Below are 18,206 nucleotides of genomic sequence, written 5' to 3' on the forward strand. Positions count from 1 at the left end.
GTCCATGCTCAGAGACCATCAAACCTGAATGAACTAGAGATGTTTTGTAAAGAAGAATGGTCTAAAATACCTTCAGCCACAATCCAGACTCTCATTAGAAGCTGTAGGAAGCGTTTAGAGGCTGTCATTTCTGCAAAAGGAGGATCTACTAAATATTGAGTTAAGGGTTTTTTTTTTTTGGTGTCCAAACTTATGCACTCGCCCAACCAATTATTGCACACTTTCTGTAAATCATATAAACTTGATTTCAGTTCTCAAATATCACTGTGTTTGTCCCCTATATGATATATTTAACAGATTTGTTTTAATCCAATCTGTCAACGATTTATAAAGGTAAATCAGGAAAACTGTACCTGCTGCACCAGGCTTTACTCTCAATATTTTTGAGATCTGAGAACATTGGCCATAATTAGGTACTGGCCGATAACTCAATAAGATACAGTATATATTGCGATAGACTTGATCAATATCAGTATGAAAATACATCTGATAGAATGTTGATAATTTCACTCAACTCCTATCCAGAACCACACAGCTGTGTCTAGTTGTACTTTTTAAAAATAAAACTGTGAAGTTGTGGAAATGATGTATTAGTTTTTTTTGCTCTCAACCCACAATCAGAAAGACATCAACACAGCATACTTAAGTATTTGTTCATTTATTGTAAATCATATCATCATCATCCACACAATATTATTGCACATTGCAGGTTTTCCTAATATCATGCAGTAGGACTGCATGATATCAAGAAATCCTGCGATGTGTGATAACAGTGCGATAATATTGCGATGACAATATGACTTGCGATAAATAAATAAATAATTAAATATACAGTGTTCAGCGTTTCCCCTACCATTATACAAGGGGGGTGGGGCCCACCGCCAACGAGACGGCCCGCCTCTCTAAAAATTTCATGGCAAGTAATTTTTATTTAAATAAGGCCAGATCAAGTCGAGATCTATTTTTTTCTTACCTCTATATCCACCTCTCGCCAAACTTGGGGGGAAAAAGACAGCGCAGAGCGAGGCTGTGAGCGCTGTATGTGGTCCTCACAAAGATAGGAAGACGTGTGTGTGATTGACGTGAGATGAAAACTTTTTAATCACGTAGCACCGATGCGACAGCTGTGCAAGCTACTTTTTCTTTTTTTAAAAGAAAATGCYACAGGTGAAGCCACAGCATGCTTACCTTATCAATAATTACTGCCTTTTTTTCTTTCTCTGTGGGTGGGGTGGTCAGTTTCACTCAGCTGCAGGTGAACACCTCCCGGGAAAGACCTCAGCGTTACCTGGACTATTTTCCACCAAGGATTGCGTCGTATTTTATATATATTATATTTCTAAAAGCACATCGCAGCATTTCCCCTGTGTGTTCACGTCACGAGCGCAACAAAACTGCGACAGATCAGCTGACTGTTTTTTAAGCTAGGTGCAGCGGCATACAGCTGCACCTGTCCACCTGCAGCGCAGCTCCGACCAGCCCGGGACTTAAGAGTTCATATACTGTATGTCAACCCCTTCAGACGGTTACGTGTATAATGAGCATCAAAATCTGTAATTGGGGCAAATAAAATCAGATTTAATCACACGTGGGTGGGGTGGAGGTGATTTTTTTCTAAAATCACAGAGTTCTGAGTCAGCTTCAGGTGCTTGTAGTTAATCATAATACCTTCTAAATTTAACCAGGTGTTTCAATGCCTTTAAATTACACAATTTCACTGGAGAAACTTGTCAGTTTGGTTAAAAAACAGTAAAAATAAATAATTTTTTTCTGTGCAGAGAACTTCCTCTGCTATAATATATTTAAAACAAATTTATCAAAGCTCCTCAGTTGAAAACACTAAAATGATAGAAAAGATGTTTAAAAACTTCTTTCCTCATAAAGTCTTTAGTCCTAAGAACACTAAACTAACTTTTAATAAGGTCATGTACACAGTTTACTCCTATTTGAATAAAAATGTTTGATCTGCAGCAGAAAGCTTGGATGTTGATTTTTGCTCTCTATTTCGAAGAAGAGGATGAGGAGGAGAACGAAGAAGTTCTCCTCAAGCAGCTCCTAAAACTGTCAACCTGCTGACTGAGAACATTTAGTAAACTTTGTATACAGAACAAGATAGCCTACTTATTAAATTATATTTTATTGAGATTTTTTGGACAACTAAAATGTTTTGAGGACAACCAGATTTTGTCAAACCCCCCTGCATGAGATGTCACCACCACGGTTAAAAATAATCCTAGGGGAAACTCTGCAAAGTTAAAGTTCTTCTAGAGTTCTAATGCTGATCAGAAAGGACATGATTTGAGGTTTTTACTGATAATATTTTAATCAAAACATTTGACACACAGGTGCGATGATGTAATGACGATAGGATGGTAGAGTATAAATTTCTACCCTAGGCCAACTTCATACCGTTTCTACCGTCTACCGCATATACTGCGCAGCCCTAATCAGACTGATGCTGACAAACTACATCAATGCAAATGCTGGAGCCAATCATTTATTGGAATTTATGTATTTTTTACTAAATGCATATTGCACTGGCTGTTATCGCGATAACGATAAAATTGCAATATTTTGTGKAYCCCAATCATGCAGCCCTTCAAAGGAGTTGTTTGTCTTTCAGCAGCTACCAACATAATGAGTGTTTTTGTTTCTGATATCTCTGCATCTCTACAAGCAGTGGACGACCACAATGGAGGACTCTACCCGAGAAAAACGAAAAGAGGAGATAAGCAAGGCACTGGCCTTCATACAGTGAGAAAAGTTTTTCCTGTTCACTCTGACAGAATGTGAAACAAGGCCCTGTCACACTAGACAACGTATGCCAACGTATGAAACATTTTTTATGTCTAAATTTCTAATAAAAGTTACATATTTGACCAGTTTTTTAGAACTACAGTATGTACAGGCCTAAAAGAGGCTTCCATTAGATTTTTTTCTATTCCATCTTCAACGTAGATGTCTTTTAAATGTTCATAAGTTGGCATAAGTTGTCTAAAACATCATAGTGTGACATTGCCTCTATCTTGAATGACTCATATCCTTGAAGGGAATCATATTCTAGATTTTCTAAACAAGTTATTGTCTTGTGTTTTAGGTCTCCACTGGCTTATCCAGATCCCAATAGCTATCAGGTAAAGGCTTTATCATTTCTTTTGTACTCTTCGTATCATGTTTTAACGTTCAGTTGTTTGGTTATAAACTGATTCTGATGATTGTCATCCTCTAGAAATCTTATCTCATCATTTTAAATTCTCTTAATCTCAAAATCACATAATCTTTCTAAGCCTTTATCTCAGTGGTTTTCAAACCTTACAGATTTAAACCCACTAAATAACAATAGTAGGGTGTCCGCGGGTCCTTAAAAAGTCTTAAAAAGCCTTAAATTCACATATCTAAAATTAAGACCTTAAAAAGTCTTAAATTTGTTAAAAATGTGCAAGTTGGTCTTAAATTTGTCACTCAAAGGTCTTACATTTTGTTGGGCAGAAGCGATTAAAGTTCTCTGTCTCCCCCGGCTGTCTCTGCAGAACCATCCCTCATATTTTCTGTCTTAAATTTCATTCAAGATGGTACTAAAAAGGTCTTAAAAAGTCTTAAATTTGACTTGCTAATACCTGCAGATACCCTGGATAGACGAGTTTTGTGACCACAAATYGGACCAGTCTATGGATGAAAAGTTTGCTAAGAACTCTGCTTAACAAGGATCCAATGACAACACACACCACCTCAACTTTATTTTATTATACTCTTTTCAATGTTTTGTAATAATTATGGTGAAAATATGCCACAAGTAATATTGTTTTTAGATTTATTTTGATTTGTGGAGATCACCTAAGGACCTTGGAGTTTTGACACACAGTGGGGTCCTGATTGGAGCTTTGAGGGCAACTGCTTTATTTGACACTTCAGCATGGTGACAGGCTCAAACCCTCAACCCAACTAAAAGGTGATCCCCGCCACGAAAGACAAACACAACCAAAGACAACCCAAAAAGATGAACAGTAAATTTAGATTTAACTTCATCTTTGTAAAACAAAAAAAGTGTTAATAGTTTATACAGTCACTGTTTTTGGCAATAAAAATATTAAAATTTGCATTAGTACTAAAGATATTTGTTGGCAAAAAGAAACAATTGAGATCAATTTTATAGCACTTCCTGGAAATACTATTTTAAAATCAACCTTTACGTGACTTATCTGTTTTATATTGTATAGTTTTTAATATTCATATCAAACTGTGGTCCCTAATCCTGGTCCTCGAGAATCACTATACTACATTTTTAAATGTTTCACACCTGATTTTAATAAATTAGTGATTAACGGGCATTTGTTGTTACAAGCAAGTTTAATGTTAATTTTGCTTTGTTAAAAGCCTAGTTTTTAAGTCTCAGTAAACGGCGCTGTCACTTTAAGAAACACTTAAGCTTGTAACAGGAAGTTGTCACACTCTGCCTCAATTCATGGGCTGGGTCCTCATGAGGACCCAGCCTAGCTGGGCCACGTGGGCCACATCCTCGCTGGGCCGGGTAGGCTGCTCAAAACTGCTGTGAAATGAGACTGTCTACCCTTCGCCCGACGTCAGCTTCACGTGGGTTTGTGTGACCACGCGCTCCCCCATTACCATAGTGATCAGTTTCATGTCGGACTTAAAATGCATTGGAACATGTATTTACACATCTTTTTTACTAAAAGAATAACTTCACAGTTAAAATGTTAAACGTAAATAAATAAATAAATAAATCAACATTAATAATTCAGGTTTAGCTCCAGTATCTACAACATAGTATTAGGGCCACACATATTTTTTAAATTATTATTACGAAAATAAAGTTATAATATAATGAGAATAAAGTCGTAATATTACGGGATAAAAAGTCATGATCTTACATGATGATCTTACATTTTCCGTTCATTTCCTCCTTATTTTCCTCACACCCGCTGTGTACAGCCGTGTGTCTGTTTATAAAGTAGTCCGTGATGACCTGGATCACTGTTAGATTAATATGATTTCATCCAAACTAGCTACATGACGACTAAATCTGTCAATGCATCCATTAATTACAATAGTCGTTTGCACAATTTACAAGCCCTGCTGCTGATAATTTGATGCTGATGTGCTAAAAGATTAACTATTTATTTTAAGCAATACTAAAAAACAACTTGACAATTTGCTCAACATTCCTCATTTTAATGTAGTTATAACTGCATGCTTTTTTGTGTAAAGGCTAGAATATTGACTTATTTCTCGTAACACTTGACTTTATTCTTGTAATATTATGATTTTATTCTCATAATATTATAACTTTAATCTAGTAATATTATGACTTTATTCTCGTAACTTGTAGTTGCATTTTTTTTATTTAACATCTTATTGCAATGTAAATTTCATCAGCTAAGCTGCTAAACTAACTTTCAAAAGCAAATCCTTCGGTCCGTGATGAATTTCCAAACTACGCTACTTAACTACGTTCTACCGTTAAAAAAACATAAAAAAAACTCCTCCGTCTTTGTTTCTCTGTTTATTTTGCCCCCAGCGCATTGAATCCTGGGATATCCTCAGCTGGTGAGGATACACGGATGCATCCTCGGATTTCGACAGGAAGTCGAACTCGTCTCCGTTTATTCAAAGAACTCCCCTCTCTTCTCTTCATACAGGGGAGGAAAAACAAAATAAAACTCTCTCGTTTATACTATTACAAAAAGTGACTTACGATGGTGCAGATTCACAAATCTCCAACAACTATTTCAAACCTCAGTCTGCAGCATGCAGGATGGTGTCATCTGCAGGTGCTGAAGAGCTCAGTTCCTCACTAGTCCAGACTGCCGGCTCCAGACCATTCAAAGAGTTCCACCTGTTCACCACCTATAAACAAGACACACACAGCCATGTTAGGTACAGAAAGCAAAGGCACACCCAAACTGCAAAATAAATAAATAACACAGAGGTGCCAGTCGGTTTATAACACACTAGTTTGGTCTAAAATGTAATAAAAAGAGTAACAAGGACACAACTTTTTATGCAGGCTATATAAAAATAAATTTCTTTACCTTTTGTGGGATTTTCCTGTGCAGCAGCAGTTCTGGGAAAATGTCATTCTGCTTGCAGAGTGTGTCCGGTCATTGCTGGAGTGCCATCAGTTGTTATGGAAATGAGTTTATAGAGGGGCAAGTTGCTTTTATTAACAATCTCCATAAAAGCATTAAAAATATCTTCTCTTGTGAGTACCTGGTGAGCAGCTCCTCTTTTGCACTCCTGTCTGCAAAGGGCATTCTGATAAAAACATGTCACAGCTGGGCCACATCTACCATGTTGGTCGACTCATCAAACTGAAGAAACACTCTGTTTGACGTCCTTTTTTTTAGCTGGTCCTCACATCCACAGCTGTTCCCTCACATGCTGTGTCACAGTTTGTCTGGACAACTGCATGTCTTTAATAGAAGCCACGATCTCACTTTTATTTTTAACACGAAAAAGTGCTTCTGCAGCCTCAATAAACACTTTTTTCATAACTTCTCCATCGCCGAAAGACTTTGTGTTGAGCCAAGATCATGAGGCTATTGTAGCAGGCAGCCTTACCTTGTGCTGGGCTGAGTGAAAATTGATTGCAGTCCTGCAAGCTTATTTTTACAGCTGCRGCACTTAACAAAAAAATAGTCCTCCTCCCTCTCCGGGTGAAAATAAAAACTTTTTGTTTCCTTTCCGCTCGTTTTTCATCCATTTTTTCCCGCACTAGTAACCAACAACTCATATTACTCCGCTTTGTTTTAGAACACGTGACCCTAAGTCTCGTGATATCGTGTTCGGAGTGCTGCTTGTTTCACGGCTCCCCATCTCGGAGGGAGCGTGTTCAAGGCTGGAATGTAAACTCCTCCCACCTCCACCGCTTCTGCTGGAGCTCTCAGCGAGTGGACATGAGTCCCGACCGGAGCGCAACCTTGCTCTAACAGCTGATGAGCCGGCTCTTCAGCTGTAAGAGCAAGGTTGCGCTTCGCAGGCACCTGGGAACCAGCTGGTGGGCGACGAGTCACCCGCGAGCAACTGGTTGGGCACCCATTATAAACAAAAGTTAAAAATGTAAATTTGTAAAGACAGCTGATGTTGATATTAAAACAAAGTGATTTATTTTACTTATAAAAGACATGTTCATGRAAAGTTAAAAGGATAAACAGAGTTGATTGTACTTTGTATGTTTCAGTTTCACGTTCCTTGTAACGTCAATAAACCTGTGGACAAGGAGTCATCTGTCTTCAGTCTTGATGTTAAGGAGGCGTTTAACTGACTGTCAAGCCATATAGAGCACATATGATGACAGCACAAGGCAAAATGTGTTTGTTCACAACTTTTCACAGATCACCAATTTAAAAGACCAGAACAGTCACTTTTAAAATTAATTTTTGATATAAAGGATGCTGATCCTGGAAGGCAAAAGGGTAATACTATAAAAACTAATGACTATAATAGTGTGTTTGGGCTCAGGCAGGAGGAACACAAGCACATTTATGGGGACATTTATTTATTTACACAGATGCTGCAGCAGTACATTATACTGTATATTCTGCCATCCAGATGACTTCCTTTAAACGGAACGTTTTTTTTTATTCCTAGGCCCTGTGCTCCCTGAAGAGTCTGCAGTAAAACCTCTGTAACTTCACTTATTTCAGCAACCCAATGCCAAACTCAGTTTACATGCATTATAATCTCACAGCACACACATCTAGCAGGAATTGGAAAAACATTCCTAAATTACCTGGTTTTCTGTGTGTCACAGTAGTTAACATGTCTTTTCTCTAACTCTTCTTTTTGTTGATGCTGCCACATAAAAAATAAGCAGTTTCATCTTTATTAAATTAGTAAATAATGTAGAGAAAGTATTGGTCTGTTTTATTCTCACTGCAGAAGTGCACTGTCATCACAGAATAGCTATAGTGTGTATTGTGACTTTATCAGTCAATAATTGTTCCCTCCTTTGTCTTTTCCTCCCTCCAGGACTTTCTGACCCGCTTAGTGTGCAACCTGCTGGAGGAGGGCAATGCCTTTTTTCGAGACAAACAGTGGGAGGAGGCTGTCAGAGAATTTACCGAGGGCTTGAATGTCTCGCGCTACGCTGAAGCAGAGGAGATCCAGATCCCAGAAGCCTTGCTGGAGAGTCTGTATGTCAACAGAGCTTCTGCCTGCCACAGTATGGTGAGATAGGTTTTTATTGTTTGTGTGTGGGTGTGTGCGTAATCCTCAGAATCAGTTGAGTGGACCAACACACAAATGTCAGCATCCTATAAGAAGCTCACATTCCCACAACCTCTGCCATCAAAGCCTAAAACCAAAAAGGTCCACCTTCAACCCACAACTACTCATCCTGCACCACACTGCACAAAAATATGCAGCTCCAGGCTCGGCCTTTTCGAGCGACTGCCGATGATGGTGCGCTGTTAAAACTGTAGGCAGAAGCTCTCCGTGAGCCGACTCATCCAGCTCAAAGGTCAAATACAAGTCAGTCTGCTGTAATAATTATAGTTGTAAACTTGTTTCGTCATATCATGTATGTTTTAATGACCAGAAACTAGAATTAACGATCAAAGGAATTTATGAAAACACAGGTATTGTGTAATTAGATCCAGTTGTTGTCTAAGCTGTAGTTTATTATGACACCTGCATGTGWAGCGTAAGCGGGAGTCATATTGTTTTCGTACTGTTAATTCATTTATTTATTTTCAGTGATTTTTGGTCAACCGTAGCACAAAAACGGCTGCACCAATCAACATGAAATTTGGCAGCGCTATAGATGAGTCCGACCTACACTCCGCCAGCCAACGATTTTACGATACACCCTATTTTTGAGGAGGGGGCTCCTTTCAAACAGGGGGTGTCAAGGACATGCAAAAATGCTTACAGGGAGTTGTCATAAAATACTGCAGAAATTTGTGATTTCCAGACAATGAATCCAGATGAAATGTGATGTCTCAGACTCATTTGGCATACAACCCCTGGCAAAAAATGAAGTCACCAGCCCCAGATAGGAATGCGRGATATAAACGATATACGGTAGAAACTATATAAATTTGTCCTATGARAAAGATCTGTAGTCTACCGGCCAACCGCACAATTCTTTTTGATGACATAACCAGCTGGAGTCAAAACAGAGGAAGCAGCGAGGTTGAGAGCGCAAATGAAGAGGGGAAAAAAACTTATCCGGACCTGTGGTTCGGGTGTGTGAAAATGAACGCCGCACTGTTTACATATTTACATGACGGCGCATCCGACCACACTGCCTGCTGCGGGAGGAGCGCGCGTTGCGGCATGTGTGAAGGGCTCGACACATGGGAGGCGACGTCGCTCGCTCTCCATTCATTTCCACACAGCGATACACAACATATACAGTATATATATATATATACACATATATATGATTTAACCAGGTAGATCTTCCTTCAATTTAGATTTTTATGAGAGACTTTAAAGTGTCCCTTAAAAAAGGAGATTTTAAGGTCTAAATTTTTTTTACCTATACATATTTATTCCACTCAATGAATGTGTGATTTATTTYTTTTCTATTATAAGTTTTATATCGTGATATATATCGTTACCGTCACTCATCATATTGTACATCGTGATATGAATTTTTTGCCATATCGCACATTCCTAGCCCCGGAGGATGTTCATTCAGTTGTTTAATTTTGTAGGAAAAAAAGCAGATCACACACATGGAACAAAACTAAAGTCATTTCAAATGGRAACTTTCTGGCTTTAAGAAACCCTAAAGGAAATCAAGAAAAAAAAAATTGTGGCAGTCAGTAACAGTTARTTTTTTTGGCCAAGCAGAGGGAAAATATATGGAATCACTCCATTCTGAGGAAAAAATGATGGAATCATGAAAAAGAAACAAAAGAAGACTCCAACACATCACTAGTATTTTGTTGCACCACCTCTGGCTTTTCTAACAGCTTGCAGTCTCTGAGGCATGGACTTAATGAGTGACAAACAGTACTCTTCATCAATCTGGCTCCAACTTTCTCTGATTGCTGTTGCCAGATCAGCTTTGTAGGTTGGAGCCTTGTCATCGACCATTTTCTTCAACTTCCACCAAAGGTTTTCAATTGGATTGAGATCCAGACTATTTGCAGGCCATGACATTGACCTTGTTTGTCTTTTTTCAAAGAATGTTTTCACAGTTTTTGCTCTATGGCAGGATGCATTATCATCTTGAAAAATGATTTCATCTTCCCCAAACATCCTTTCAATTGATGGTATAAGAAAAGTGTCCAAAATATTAAGGTAAACTTGTGCATTTATTGAAGATTTAATGACAGCCATCTCCCCAGTGCCTTTGCCTGACATGCGGCCCCATATCATCAAGGACTGTGGAAATTTTCAAGTACTCTTCAGGCAGTCCTCTTCATAAATCTCATTGGAACGGCACCAAACTAAAGTTCCAGCATTATCACCTTGCCCAATGCAGATTCATCACTGAATATGACTTTCATCCAGTCATCCACAGTCAACGACTGCTTTTCCTTAGCCCATTGTAACCTTTTTTTCTGTTTAGGTGTTAATGATGGCTTTCGTTTAGCTTTTCTGTATGTAAATCCTTTAGGCAGTTTCTTACAGTTTGGTCACAGATCTTGACTCCAGTTTCCTCCCATTCGTTCATTTGTTTTGTTGTGTGCATTTTCTGTTTTGGAGACATATTGCTTTAAGTTTTCTGTCTTAATGCTTTGATGTCTTCCTTGGTCTACCAGTACGTTTGCCTTTAACAACCTTCCCATGTCGTTTGTATTTGGTCCAGATTTTAGACACAGCTGACTGTGAACAACCAACATCTTTTGCAAAATTGCGTGATGATTTACCCTCTTTTAAGAGTTTGATAATCCTCTCCTTTGTTTCAATTGACATATCTTGTGTTGGAGCCATGATTCATGTCAGTCCACTTGGTGCAACAGCTCTCCAAGGTGTGATCACTCCTTTTAGATGCAAACTAACGAGCAGATCTAATTTGATGCAGGTGTTAGTTTTGGGAATGAACATTTACAGGGTGATTCCATAATTTTTTCCTCAGAATTGAGTGATTCCATATTTTTTTCCCTCTGCTTGGTCTAAAAATTAACCATCACTGACTACCACTTTTTTTCTTGATTTATTTTAGTGTTTCTTAAAGCCAGAAAGTTGCCAATCGAAATGACTTTAGTTTTGTGTCATGTCTGTGATCTGCTTTTTTTCTACAATWTTAAACAACTGAATGAACATCCCTCAAGGCCGGTGATTCCATAATTTTTGSCAGAGGTTGTATTTACTAAAATATTTGATTAGAAGTACTTTTATGCTATTGATCACAAACAGTTGATCAGACTAAAGCTGGTATTTGGTCAGTTTCAGAGTCCTGTCCGGCAGATCATCTCAGAGACAGTCAGGAGTTAATGAAACGGGTTTTTGACAAAAAGAACTTCTGATCATTCAGCTCCAGTGTTGACTCAGTCATTGCTGATATTTAAGTGCTCACGATTGAGTGATTAAACAAAAATTATTAAACTTCCAGTCACATCAGTTTTTAATCTCAATTTAAAAGTATTTGATGGTACATCACTACAGTGTTATTGTCTTCATCCACCCTCACCACACCTGTAAACAAGGGTGTAGTTTGAGCTGCGACAATTTGAAACCGAAAGATGGACTTTTTTTTTTCTGTTTTGTCAATTAATGACCGACTGTGTATTACCTCAAATAATCCCTTCCATTCCACACCACATGTTAGAGCTTGATTCTTTCACATGATATTCAGAGAGAGTTGTTCTCTTCCTACCACTGTTGCCCTCACTTTCCTTCCTTCCTTTGAATTGTTCTTGTTTCTGATACATAATAAGTTTGAAGACCAGAATATGCATAGTACTGGTGCTAACCTCCATGATCATTTTCTCTCTGTGCCAAAATCTGATTCTGTTTGTATGCTAATTGTTCTTTAAGCTCTAACTGTTCTTGAAGGAATGCACATGGCCTGCCAACGTTCATGCTAGAGTTTTAAATTAGGATCGTCTTCTGTTGAGAAATGATGCCAATTGTAACAACGTTTTGCACAGTCACACACAAGATCCTACATGATGTGTTAACACTCCAAGTATGTGTTGGGAATGATGCTTTCTCTACTATCCCATCAACACTTGGATTAATAGCTGAAAAACCATGTTATTATTGTGTAGCTGAGTGGCTAACTTAAATTGTGTTGAATGACTGCAAAAGTTAATGTCAAGATATTTCAGAATGCGTTTGGACTCATAGTATGTTTTACCACACCTAGTTTTATACTAATATTTGTAAATATTACTATTAGTTTTCTAATGTCAATGTTGGGGATGTTGGGAGTGAATATTTTTGTTAATTTTAGTTTCACTACAGAGTTATGAGCACTTTAAAACTCAACGGTGTTAAGATGAGGCTTAATAGAGAAGGTTTTAAGGGACAGCTGGGCTGCCTGCACTTATTCCTGCACTAAATAATTTGAATTCTTTTCTGCCTATTTTTCTCCTTCAGCCTGAATTATTGTGCCTTTGTGTCTGATTTACTGCTCCTAAAAGAATGTGACCATCACTAAATCTTCCATTACAAGGTCACTGAGCCTAAACCTGCTTTCAAACAACCACACTAACAGTTTTAAAAAGTACCATCTGTATGTTGTTTTTATTGTACATTGTTGCATTATTTTCAGGCTCCTTCACGTCTCTTTCACCATGCCGTCTGTTTTCTCTTGTTTTAAAAAAAGGGAAAGTATGATCAAGGCATCGAGGACTGTAACAGCGCTCTGGAGGTGTGCAAGGAGAGCCGCAGAGCTCTGTACAGGAAGGCTCTGTGTCTGAAAGAGCTCGGCAAGTACAAGGAGGCGTACGACTGCACCTCCATCTGTCTGCTCAGTAACCCTCAGGTGAGCGCAGGACACAGGCTGGGACGCTAACAAGTGTTTAAAAAGGCTGCAAAGATCTAAARTGGTTCTTTTGACTCACTGGTTCTGATTATTCCCTTGAGAGTCTTTTTAAATTCAGCTCATACACTGGTTTTGTTTATTTGACTTTTAACAGGATAAACAGGTGAATGAACTTTCACAGGAGTTAGCTACCCAGCTGGGGATGAAAATACGAAAACCCTACATCAGCTCAAAGGTAAGCAAAGTTTTTCTTTTTACCATTAAGGAAAAAATATCATTTTCAAAATCTTTATATATATATAGGCAAATTAAAGTTTCACTTGTCATTTTCATTTATCAAGCATATATTGTTAAATTTTAAAATACTTATTTCACTTTATCACTTATGATAGAACGATGTAGAATGAATGCAAAGGAAGATTAGGGCCTAAAAATATTAAAGAAATTAATTTTATAATATAAACATCAGGGCAAAGAAATTAAAATATTTTTTATGTAAAACATCACATTTAAAAGTTTTATGCATCACGATGTCTTAATATTCATTTTGTTCTTGCTTGGATCTAAAATGAGGGAAATTTGACTTTAGATAAACAATGACWAATTACATTTTGTGTCATTTATTGAACTAGAACTAAGTCACAACGCTAACGCTGTGTATGAAAAACTAAGGCCAGGTGCAGCTGAATAAATGTCTTAATTAAATGATCATCATCAGTGTGATCACCTCTATAAAAGCAGGGGTTTGGTCTGTTTGCTGCTCTGGAGCAGACAGGTGTGTCTTCTCACAATGCCATGGTGGAAATGGCTTTAATGAGCCAAGATTTGCTGCTCATCAATCTGGGAAGGGTTCAATGTCATCTTGTAATTGGAGTACATTGAAGACAGCCGTGAAGCCTTCCAGGAGTGGATGTCCCAACAAATTAACCCCTAGGGAAGACTGAGCAATGCTCAAAGAAAATAAAAAAGCACGATCCATCTCAGACTCTACAGGCCTCAGTTAGCAGGTTAAACGTTTCAGTTCATGACAGAACAGTCGAAACAAATCAGACTCTGCATGGCTTGAATAAAGAGTTTTTAGGGGAAAGTTTCTTTCTGAAACAAAGCCCAGTTTATGTCCGCAAAGAGGCATTTCAATAATCATGAACAGATGAGTCCAATGTAGAGATGTTTACCCATAATGCACAGCACTAATGCACAGCACCATGTTAGGCAAAAACCAAACATAGTAATTCAGCACAAACGCTTTACCACCATGCAGGGTGGTGGAGGGGTGATGATTTTAGCTTGGTTTACCACCACAGGACCTGAGCTCCTTACAGTCAGTGAGTCCGTTGATCTATATTACTGGATTGGACATCACCTATAGCCGCTATAGCTAGCGACACGCCGTCATAGGAGCCATTGCTATGCATTGAGTCATGTCAACAAAACGGTAGAGTTTCAATGTGGGATGCATATATTCATAGCACCCTCATTTCTCATCCGATTTCTATACAATATGGCTTAAATTAAAGCTGAGAAAATTACAGATGTTGTGATTTGTATAAAATATGTATTTGCTCAAGACATAAATCTACAAGCTGTCTGGGAACTTTTCATTATAGGTTTGTTGCTAACGTATTTACAGTAGAAGCCCCTTTCCGTCACATAAAACTAAGAGTCATGTGTGTCATATATATATAATTCTAATTTTGCATTTGTTTCCTGGTTCTTCATTCGTGCTGAAGTGACTAAAGACAAATTCCTCCAGCTGGTCATAAAATAAATGCGGTCGGCCACTCCACCGCTTAGCTTATGAAATATACGGTGGAGGAAAAAAAAGTTATAGAGTTTTTTACTCTGATATATAATCACAAACTYCAGGATATACCATATGCTGACTGGACAGAACATCAGTACCAGTAATATCTACACAGTTCAGCCTYGTAGTAGTAAAGGTAATTTTACTGTTATCCATTATATTTACCTCTCACAATGTTTTCCTAACATAATAACAATATTAATAAAAATATAATTTGTTGGAAGAGCAAATTTGTCTTCTCGTTGGTTTACCAGATATAATGTTGTCAAGATCAAGCTAGCATAACTGACCTACTTTCCGCATCTCCGACATTTTTTAAAATAAAATATATTTTAATGACCTGTAAAATGTGGTAACCTTGATCTTGTGATCTTGTTGTTGTAGTGTTGACAATTTACTGCAAAATATTGCATCCCTTTTTGATATTCCTGCCATGACTGTCTGCTGCATCCCCTTTTTTACCACCATTCATGGATGTTCCCGAGTCAAAACTCAATGCATAGCAATGGTACCTGTGTGGTGCACGATAAGTCAAGTGATGACCAATCCAATAATATAATATAATATTCCACCCTGAACCTCTCTGTTTACCAGAATCAAATATTAAGACTGTCTGTCCAACAGCTGAAGCTCAAACAAAACTGGATTACGCAACAGGACTCTGATCTCAAACACAGGATCAAGTCTACAATAGACTCACTACTGCTATGATATATAAGWCCTTAAAATAAAAAGTGGTTATTTTCCACAGAATCTATAGGATGTCATAATGTCCACCATACCTGCAGGCATTATACAGACTTTACTTTATTATCCTGTTGTTATTATAATTTTACAGTTTATTTAGAAAATAACACAAGTACAGTTCCCAAAAAGTTGTTAATTAGGAATTACCTAAAGAAAACAATTCCCTCTTCTAATAGTTTATAACATATATTCATTATTCACCCAAATGTTGAGACTTTTGTTCAGTTGAAAGTACTTCTAGATGTTGTTTTGTTAATAATTTGCCTTATGTTTCCCTTTCAGGTGTCTCATAATAATTTAGGAAATGGTGTGAATCCTTTGAGTGTTGTTGCATCAGGTGAGATATATTTTTTAATCAATAATTTAGTCAAAATGTGTATTTATTGCTTTTACATTGTGAGATATGTTTGAGATGAATAAATACAGGTTGAATAAGATAGGATGATCTAAATTAAATTTCTCCTGCTTCTCCATAGTGGCTTTCCCAGGTGTGCCTGAACCCCCTTTTCCCTCCACCCCTCCACCCAGCTCCGRGGTTCCTCACAGGCTGGAGGACTCTGAAGTGATGGGAGATGACTTGGACAGCCTGCTCGACAGTTTTCCACCTGAACAAGGACTAACTGAGGTACACTGTGCTTTTTTCCCCTCCTTACATGTGATTAAAGGTTTGTTGTTTGATTATTTTTCATCATATACTGTATCTGAGAAGGTAACAGGAAGCTTGTATTCAGACATGTTTATGGTGTGTTCTGTCACTTGATCRAAGGTTTATGTAAAGATAGTAACAAGTGCACTCTAAGGAACAGATTGTTAGCCATGAATGCCAACAACACTCAAGCCTGTTTAAATTTCTCCCCACGTTCAGGCAGCATTCTCCGACTCCAGTAGGCCGCTCGTTCACTCCGCTCCACCTGTCCTGCCTGCTCCAACGCCCCAGCTGCCCCCTGCCTTCTTCAGCTCAACCCTCAGCCAACTCGACTCCCTGGACTCCTTTTCAACTGGCAATAACGGCACCCCTTCCCCAACTCTGAATATGTTGGATGACCTCTACACCTCTGGAAACGGAGACGCTGCAGACGCTTTAAACGTCACGCAGAACTCCTCAATACTGGATACTCTGGATGGCCTTGACTCACTCGACTCCCTTGATGATATTCTGGACAATACACCAAGAGCTGCTGAGATCATTCAGCCTAAACCAGATGTGAATGCCAGAGGAGCTTCCCTCGATTTGCTGGATGAAATAGACACGATTGAGGCTGTTTCTGATGTAAACGGTGGGAGCGGTGACGTTGTTAAGGTCGACATTGAAGCCACGAAGCAGCTCGACTCTCTGGATTGCTTGGACTCGTTCTCCACAGTGGAAGATGTTGGAGCAACTCCGGCAGCAGTTTCAGTCAGAGGTTTAGGCTTGGACACGCTTTCTGACTTCAGCACAAACGGTAACCATAATATATTCTCAGTGGGATTTGCCTGGTTAAATAACAGTAAATAAAATATTGATGTTTTATTGGTTTGTTTTGAAGTCAGGAGGGCATTTTCTAAGTTTCAGAACAGCTTATGTGGTAAAATAGGCATGCCTAAAATAATTTATTTTATTACTCACTGACATATTTAGTTACGTAAGTTATGTTACGTTCAGACTAGGTGTTTGAAAAACAGTACAATTAATGGTAAAAGATACTTAAATTGTTTCAATTTTTCTTTGTTTACATTGATACTCATCACATCAAATCAAATAAACTCAGATTTGGTCAAAATGAAATAAATATTTTCAGATTTAAGCTACATTTTGATACCTCGATCATTCTGATGTCATGAGCAGTTCCAGACATATGGCTTGATTTGTCTAATTTTCTAAAGCCTATTTTTGTGTATTCTAATGAGGATTTCTTGACATCATCATTTGAAAGAGAAAAGCTCAAACCTTATTTAGATAATGGGGATTTCCCTGCTGCTGTTGAAATTAGCTTTTCTAGCACACAGGGAATTAGCAAAAATGCATGACTTTTCAGCCTAAAATCATTGTTGTCGGTACTGCTCAGAAAAGTGCTTCAGAACAGTGTTGAGACTTATAATTTAAAGGGATCCATGATTAGTTGTAACATTAGACTTTATTTAATAAACATGTATTTTAACTGTAAAATAAAGACTAAAAATACTGTAGGCTGTTTAGTTTTTATCATTTTTAAGGTAAGGTAAGGTAAGTTTATTTATATTGCACATTTCATGTACAAGACAACTCAAAGTGCTTTACATAAAACATTAAAAGTAAGGTATCAGCATAGTGAATACCATGTATAAAAATAAAACACAATAATATAAAACAAATAAAATACATTAAAAATAACAGATAAAATAACAGATAAAAGCAGCAGTGCACAAAATCTGCAGTTCTTGTTATGAATGGGCTTTTTGAGTTTCAAAATTTGTCACACACCAGAGAAGATTTAAACAGTTTATTGAAAAAGTGGAGCAGACTTGCGTGACCGGAGTCCTCCTAGCGAGCGGCACTGTCGGGGAAATACCTTGGATGACGTCACCAGACAGGGGTGACGAAAGGCGAGGATCCAGGAGACAGAGCGTGGATCAGAACCAGGAAGACTAAGGCAGCGACGGTGTCAGACGGGGGTGAGGCAGGAGGCTTGGATCCAGGAGACAGAGCGTAGATCAGAACCAGGTAGACAGAAGCAGCGGCGATGTCAGACGGGGGTGAGGCAGGAGGCTTGGATCCAGGAGTCAGAGCGT

The 18,206-nt window shown here is 38.2% G+C and overlaps 1 protein-coding gene across 2 annotated transcripts in view; it reads left to right on the forward strand.

Moving 5' to 3' along the window:
• The window catches only part of zc3h7ba (zinc finger CCCH-type containing 7Ba), a 33,809-nt gene that overhangs the window by 1,345 nt on the left and 14,258 nt on the right, over positions 1 to 18,206 (forward strand). The window contains exons 2-9 of one of the 2 annotated variants that reach the window (XM_014012898.1): positions 2,678 to 2,754; positions 3,098 to 3,134; positions 7,990 to 8,187; positions 12,749 to 12,907; positions 13,062 to 13,142; positions 15,741 to 15,795; positions 15,935 to 16,083; positions 16,324 to 16,900. In XM_014012898.1, the coding sequence (XP_013868352.1) occupies positions 2,693 to 2,754; positions 3,098 to 3,134; positions 7,990 to 8,187; positions 12,749 to 12,907; positions 13,062 to 13,142; positions 15,741 to 15,795; positions 15,935 to 16,083; positions 16,324 to 16,900 (1,318 nt within the window). In that variant the 5' untranslated portion in view covers positions 2,678 to 2,692. The remainder of the gene's footprint in view (positions 1 to 2,677; positions 2,755 to 3,097; positions 3,135 to 7,989; positions 8,188 to 12,748; positions 12,908 to 13,061; positions 13,143 to 15,740; positions 15,796 to 15,934; positions 16,084 to 16,323; positions 16,901 to 18,206) is intronic. The other variant, XM_014012897.1, reaches the window with a different exon arrangement.

Source organism: Austrofundulus limnaeus, unplaced genomic scaffold (genome assembly GCF_001266775.1).
Source record: "Austrofundulus limnaeus strain Quisiro unplaced genomic scaffold, Austrofundulus_limnaeus-1.0 Scaffold96, whole genome shotgun sequence".
NCBI lineage: Eukaryota > Metazoa > Chordata > Actinopteri > Cyprinodontiformes > Rivulidae > Austrofundulus > Austrofundulus limnaeus.